Here is a 6,897-nt window from a genome sequence, read left to right as displayed (position 1 = left end):
ATATGGTGGCATAGAACCAAAATCAGCACATATCGACAGTCCCTGAACAAAGTTCAGAGGCTGGCGTGTCTGGGAATAACTGGAGCAATGTCAACGACCCCGACGGCCGCTATGGACACACCTCGGGGGGCTGGAGCCGTTGCATTTATCCATTGAAGCTGAGGCCCTAAGAAGCGCTTACCGTATGGGTGACGATGTCCTCAGGAAAGCGACGGATTTAGGACACAGTGCGATCTTCAGAAAGTTGAAGATAGTCGAACCCATGGGATCAAAAGCTGATCGAATCAAAACTCTAAGCATCTCGGTACCTTTCAGAACATATGTTCTAAACGAGGGGCGAGATGGTGGAGAGACTCCATCAGCCATCACAGGGGACTCCGTATGGTACACGGAAGGCATAAAAACAGCTTAGCTGGAGTCCCACACAACCCAGCGCCACAGACCACCAGAGAGCTCTGGGAGTGCATAAAAGCGCATTTCCCAAACGTCACCGAAAAAAAAACATTTATTCAATATAAATCCATTTTAGCTTATTTGAAAAGTTGATAAAATTCGCATTCCATCAAGGATTACAGTTAACGCTTTAGTTGGAATTAAAAAATCCACACAATTTCTACGGTTTATTGCAACAGTCCACTAATAAACTACAAAGGGGCCGTTTTGTTAAGGGTTGAATCGCCCTTCACGCGCCTTCACTTGGAGCAGCTGCTGAAAGTTGAGGAGCTGATGGAGTAGCTGAGGAGGAGAGGTTACAACGAAGTAACTGGCAGTTGTTTCGTTGCTGCCACTGATCTGGGCCTCCACTGTTTCTTCTACAGCCCGTTGCTGTGAAAGCCCACTCTGGATACCATCCAGGTTGTTCAAATCGTTGCTGCCCGACGCAAACTGAGGATCCAGGAAGCTCGAGCGTTCTAAGCTTTTTTTTGACTCTTCTGGATCCATAATAACAATTCCTGCAGAGTATGTGTTGCTAACAGCCATAGAAGCAGGAGATTGAGGACTCAGAATGCTCTCTGCATCCGCAACAGCTTCGGTCTCAACAGATACGCTCTGATTGGCGGGTTTGGCATCAAAGCTCTTATCCAAACAGCCCAAGCAGTGTGAGCAGCAGCACGTGCCATCATCTGCAAACTTCTGGCACTGCCCACAAGTGCATTTTTGAGTCGCTGAGTCTCTCATAGTGCTGGTTGCAGCGCTGACGCGATCGCACTTTACCACCTCGATATTGCCTGATATGCACATGGTCAGTTTTTCACTGTCCGGCTCAGCTACGCAGCTGCAGGACCTTTGGGCGGGCTTGGATAACTTCAGGCGGCTCTTCAGCGACTTGACCGACAACGCTGAAGCTGAGGCCAACTTGGAAAGGCTGCTTTTGTGTTTGAACTTTTGGCAACAGGCTAGAAAAGAGCGCGGTTGCTCAGCTCCGGTTTCTTCTGGACAGCTGCAGAGCAGCTGCGCTGATTGGCCAGTGCAGGTGGAGATTTTGCAACCGCAGCTATGGCATTGGTCCTTGTCTGCCAATTAAAATCACTAGATATTTGAGGGTGGAATTGTGCAAATTAACCAAGCGTTTTTTGTTATATTTCGGTTGTTTTTAAGCCAAAAGCTTTGAAGTTTTGCAATTGCATGCGCTTCTAATCACAAAATACACTGTATTTGTGCAAACTCTTTGGCTCAGGATGGTTGTGAAGTAATCGCCGACATTCAGCAGATAAATCAGTGTGGATAACAAGTGGGCACGGTAAATGACGTGTGTCGCAGCTCTACTCAAATTGTCAATCATTAGTGGCGTCACTTGCCAAAAAATTGACAGGCTGCGTGTTTTGCGCTGCAGAAAATTGGAAGAATCGAAGGTTTTTCGCGATTTAAATCCCGTATTTGTGCAGATTCCGATAAATAAACCATTCATGGACATTTTTTTTGCAAAAATTCTTATTGTTGTAGTGATTTTAGAGCCGAAAATTCGTTTTGAACACCGGGGCAATATCTGACGCTTATTGTGACATCGCGTCTTAAAAAAAATTCCGCATATCGCAGTTTTCTCGTGATTTAAAGTCCAAAGCTGGACATTTTTCGTGAAACCAACCATTCCTGAACAATTTTGTGTTAAATTTTCTAAGCGATTTTCTGACCAAAACCCGTGTTGAAAACGTGACAACTGACGTTTAACCAGATATGACCAACTTGAGGCAGACAAAACCAGACAGTCAGAGTAAGTGTGATTTTTTTCTTACAATACGTCTAACTATACCGGGTGTTTCGTTAAAACCATGAGCTACTCTCGATCGCTAGAATGATTTTATTGCTAAAAATTCGCGATATCTGACGTTTGCTGTGATATCGAGCAATTCGCCTTGAAGAAACCCGACAAAATCGTAGCTCTTTAGCGCTTTAAGGACCAAAACAGATCATTTCCCGATCAATCAATCATTCCTGAACAGTGTTGTCCTAATTTTTCGTTCGCAATGGCGCTTTTAAAGAGAAAAAGAAGGTGTTTGAAACTCGGCTGGTTTTTGACATGAAGTGCTTACTAAAAACAACGGAAAAAAACACGCTTCTTGAAGTTGCACAAAACTGCATGTCGCTTTCATCTCTTACCTGTCGAAGACAGGCTAAACGCCGCCCTTTGATTGTTGTACTTCCTCGACATGTCCTTCTCAGGTGAGCAAAACAGCTCTTTAGTTTTGCTCAGAATCTTCTGCATCATGGACGGTTTTTTGGAAACTCTGGGATTGCAGGCGCACACTTGATGGTAGACAAAGTACTCGATGGGATTGATGAAATTGTTCTGCGGCAATTGCGCGATTTCCGTCTTGAGGCTCTCGTACTGCTCCAGGGTCTCTTTGAGTCGAACTAGCGACTGGCGCAAAGAATCCTCCTGGTCGCTGTCGCATGTCCTGGTTGACTCGCACGATTGGTCGCTGTTGAACGTCACCACGAAGTTCTCAATTTCGTCGCAGCTCTGCTCGCAGTTGAAGCAACGCTTGAGGATCTGTTTCTTCTGGAAACAATCCAGCAGAGTGTTGGAGGTTTGGCACTTCTTGCAGTCTTTCAGCTGTTTGGAAGTCTGCAAGGAGATGCTCTTTAAGATGTCCGAGTTGGCCATCACCAAACAGTATTGGGACTGTTTGGCTTTCAAGTCGTGGTAGCTTTTGCGTAGGGATTTCGCCGGCTTGCGGTAGATCTCCAGCAGACCTGCACAAAGAACTAGTGATTGTTCGCCTGCAAACACCCTTCAGGGCCATACTTTTGTTTTCGGTTCCCACCCCGACATGGACTGCCGCGTTGATTATCAACTGCTCCCGCGCCATCTGCTTCTTCACCATCTCAAACAGCATTTTGGAGAAATAGCTCAAGATAATCTTCGACTGGTGGTCTTCACTTTTACTGCCCTTGGGGGCCTCCAGGCTGGCAGTAAGAGACAATTGTTGGCTCTGGCAATTGGGCTTGCTTTGGATGTTGAGCGATATCTCCGACCGCGACTTGGACAGGTAGAATTCTTTCTTTTTTCTCTTGCCCCTTTTAAGCGTGCCTCCAGTCGAGCACTTGGAGGATAATCTCGAGTTCCCTAGATCCTCAATTGAGTGAATGGGCGAACTGGTGCCAGTGGTTTGCTGTGGGGTTTTCCTTAGGACCAACTCTGGAAAACATCAGTTGGTTTAAGTGAAAGTAAGTTATGTTTGAGCAAAAACTTGCTGTCTTCCAAGCCTGGTGTTCTGGGCAGTGAGCTCGGGCTGGCCAGGAAGATGTTGGGCTCAACTGAAGCCGGTGCTTCTTGAAGCTCTAAGCTTGCCAGGGCCTTTGGCCTGCGATAGACTGGAATCCTGCTGAGGCGCGACTTGCGCTCTGCAACAAGCCCCGTTGGGCTGATGGGTCGGTCTTCGTAGCTGCGCCTCATCCACTTGGAGAAATTCCCACTTGGCTGGGCCTGCCCTTTTTCCACCCCAAAGTACTGGATGAAGTACTGGCAGGGTAGAGGAGGATCGCTGGACAGGTGGATATAAAAGGCCAGCTTGAGTTCGACTAGTTTCCTTTGGCAAATCTCCCGGAGCTCGTCCTGGGGCAAGTCGGGTTCGTAGAAGAAATAGAGCACAGTATGTATGGGGTTGAGCACAAAGCGCTGGTTGGCCGTAAAGTCTTTCTTCAGATCCGTGGAGTTTTTCACCTTCTGAAGGCTCATTTGCAGTGACTCGTTGATGACGCTGAAGTCGTCTTCGTCCAAGGGCAGCGAACGCAAACTGGCCGCATAGGGCAGACATTTCTTCATTTTCTCGTTCAAGATGGCTTTCCTGCAGCATTTGGCCGGGCGGCAGGCCCTCAGCAGATTATCAGTACCGAAGTCCTGCAGCTGCACCACGATTTTGTTGTTTCTGTTCCTCATCCCATGGGAGCGGATCTTGGAAGCCGCGGTGGTTACGTCGAAGTCCAAGGAGGAACAAATCTTCGTTCTGCCCAGAGGTATGTAGCGATCAGGCACAAAGTAGGCGACGCGCTGCCTGGCAGGCTGGGCGTTTGTTTTGGAAGCAGGCGCCTTTTGGGAGGAGTTGACGGGTTCAGAGGCGCCTTCGCTGTCACTGAAAATATCTCCTAGACTCAGCTTCTCCCCCACCAGCTCCTTGGGGGTTACAGTGAGGGAAATGACCAGCTCTTGCCCAGTTTCCGTTTCGAAGCACAGATTGGTGGTTTCGCACATTTTTATCCTGGAGCAGCTGAGCTGGTTCTGCACATAGCTGCGCAGCGTGGACCTTCTGGAGGATTTTCCTCCCTCTTTCTCTTCCTTCTCCGCCTCCTCCTCCTCCTCTTCACTGCACACCACACTGCCCTTGGAGTCTTTGTTGTGCAACACAATCGGCTCTGAATTATCATTAACACTGGAGTCGCTCAAGATGGCCTCTTCGGACTTGATTGCATCAGCTACCGGAGGACTTTCGGTTATCAGTGGAGTTTCAGTGGAAACTGGCAAAAAATTGGCTGTCGGTGATTTGGTGGTTGTTACAGCTCCTTCAGTGTTGGCCTTGCAATCGGGACATTGACGAATCACTATCTGCACATCGCCTTCTTCTTTGTTGCATCCCTTGATGCAGATGATCACTTGGTCTTCGTCGCATTCCTAAAGAAATTTGTTTGTTTTCTGTTTACAAACATCTCCTTTAACTCACCGGAATGGTGGCGCCTTCATCCAGGCCAAAACAGTCCTTGCAGCAACAGCCGTCAGGACCTCGAGCTCGAGGTGCTGGGGAGAATTTCGCAGCCTCTTCTTGGCTGGGGACGTAAAAGTGTCCCTTTTCTTGACTGGGGACGAAGAAGCGCTGAGACGCTTCTGAAGCATTGGAGACTATGGTGGAAGCGTCGACTCTAGGGGTGGCCAGGTAGTCGCTCACTCCCTTCAGGTCGTAGATACATTTTACCAATATCTTCCGCGCCCCATACACGTCGGTCACTCCAGTTATTTCCTCATCGTCCATGAAGATTTCTGATTTGGATTTTTTCACTGACGAGTACTGATGAGTGGCACTTTGCATGAGGATCTGCGATCTGGATTCAGCCAGAGGCACTATTTGGGTCATAGAAGGCATCACCAGGAAGTTCTTCTTAAAAAACCCCAGCGAAGATGAGTCATTGCTGTCGGCTTGAAGTTTCGGGTTGAGCTTGAAGACTATTTTGTTGGGGTTGCAAGAGCTGGCGCTTGAGAGGGATTCGGTTTGGACAAAGGAGTGGATGCCAATCGAGCGGTAGAAGCCGTCCAGGTCGGCTTTGAGGTTTTCCAGAATATTATGCAGCTCCAAAATGCCCAGCAGGAGCGAGGTGTCCACGTAGACCTGCCGGTCGCAATTTGCCCGCTCCCGATACTTGTCCATGTCAAAATTGACCATCTGGATATCCATCTGGAAGCCGATGTTTTCCAGGGCCTTTGTCACGTCCCGCACAATGTCCATCACCTGTTCAATGTCGTCGCATTCAGATAGTTTGATGAAGTGGACGGGACTTTTGGGGGCGTCCATCAACAAATCGATAATGGGGCTCATTTTCATCGTGGCCAGTACGAGCATTTCGTCCAGCTCCATGTTGTAGCCGGGTGGCTTCATGTGCTTCAGTTTCCGCTTGATTTGAGATGGGGACGCGTTCAGTCCACTGATGGTTTTTCTGAATCTCATCTTTACAAGGAATTTTCTGCTGATTTGGAAATGATTGCCGCAGTCAATGTCTTGTCACCCTCATAACCCTGAAATACTACACACTTACTAGTCCTACTGTTGCTTCATTTTCCCATCTTCGAAAAAAAAGCAGCTTGAAGCTGCTAAACTCAAATTGGATGTTCTTAAGCAACTACGTTCTCGCTCTTAAAAATTAGCATCTTCCAAACTAATGCAAGTAGCAAATTTAAGTCTACACCACCTTTAATGGAGAATCTGAGGAATTCAACCGCTCTTAAGCAGCGCTGGGTCTAAGGGGGGCTACTGGGGCTATAGCCCCGGCCTCACGATGTCAGGGGCCTCCTTAAGAGCTAGTATAAAACCACATAAAAAATGGGAAGTTTAATTGCACTAGGGACTCTTTTTTCTTTTTAGAAAAGGGACTCTGGCGGGATCGTAGCCCCTGGCCCTACCACAGGACGATTTTCTTCTAATTATCTTCAATGCTGCGCTTCTGTTGGCTTCACGCAGGATATATTCAAAGTAGATCTGAAGAGACGGAAAAATGTTTGAAAATGTGCAATTTTTCTTTAAAGTCTTCAGGAAGCTTCGTTTATTTGTGCCTTAACAAGCTGAAACTGAGTCCAAGTGTTCTGAAATTTTGATTTTTTAGAATTCTTCGCTCCCCTCAGTTTTTCATTTTCCAATCGCTTCATATAAATTTTTATCTTCTTCGTATTTCAGTCATAGTTAAACATACACG

The 6,897-nt window shown here is 47.3% G+C and overlaps 1 protein-coding gene across 1 annotated transcript; it reads right to left on the bottom strand.

Moving 5' to 3' along the window:
• Positions 1-607: 607 nt before the first annotated feature.
• LOC109541206 lies at positions 608-6,220 on the bottom strand. Its single transcript, XM_019909990.2, has 5 exons — positions 5,160-6,220; positions 3,697-5,110; positions 3,248-3,640; positions 2,599-3,195; positions 608-1,514 (listed from the first exon to the last, which is right to left on the bottom strand). Exons 1-5 carry the CDS (start codon positions 6,153-6,155, stop codon positions 664-666), a joined length of 4,251 nt encoding a protein of 1,416 aa, XP_019765549.2. The 5' UTR covers positions 6,156-6,220; the 3' UTR covers positions 608-663.
• Positions 6,221-6,897: the final 677 nt, after the last annotated feature.

Source organism: Dendroctonus ponderosae, unplaced genomic scaffold (genome assembly GCF_020466585.1).
Source record: "Dendroctonus ponderosae isolate FM_Combo_2020 unplaced genomic scaffold, Dpon_F_20191213v2 Dpon_F_20191213_1, whole genome shotgun sequence".
Lineage (NCBI taxonomy): Eukaryota > Metazoa > Arthropoda > Insecta > Coleoptera > Curculionidae > Dendroctonus > Dendroctonus ponderosae.
This window is presented reverse-complemented; position numbering and strand designations above follow the sequence as displayed.

Excerpts from the sequence above, each read along its gene's own strand:
- LOC109541206 (XM_019909990.2), bottom strand. The coding sequence starts at position 6,155 with ATGAGATTCAGAAAAACCATCAGTGGACTGAACGCGTCCCCATCTCAA. Across the intron at positions 5,111-5,159 it reads ATGAAGGCGCCACCATTCCG|GAATGCGACGAAGACCAAGT; the intron begins GTGAGTTAAAGG and ends AAATTTCTTTAG. Across the intron at positions 3,641-3,696 it reads AACACCAGGCTTGGAAGACA|AGTTGGTCCTAAGGAAAACC; the intron begins GCAAGTTTTTGC and ends GATGTTTTCCAG.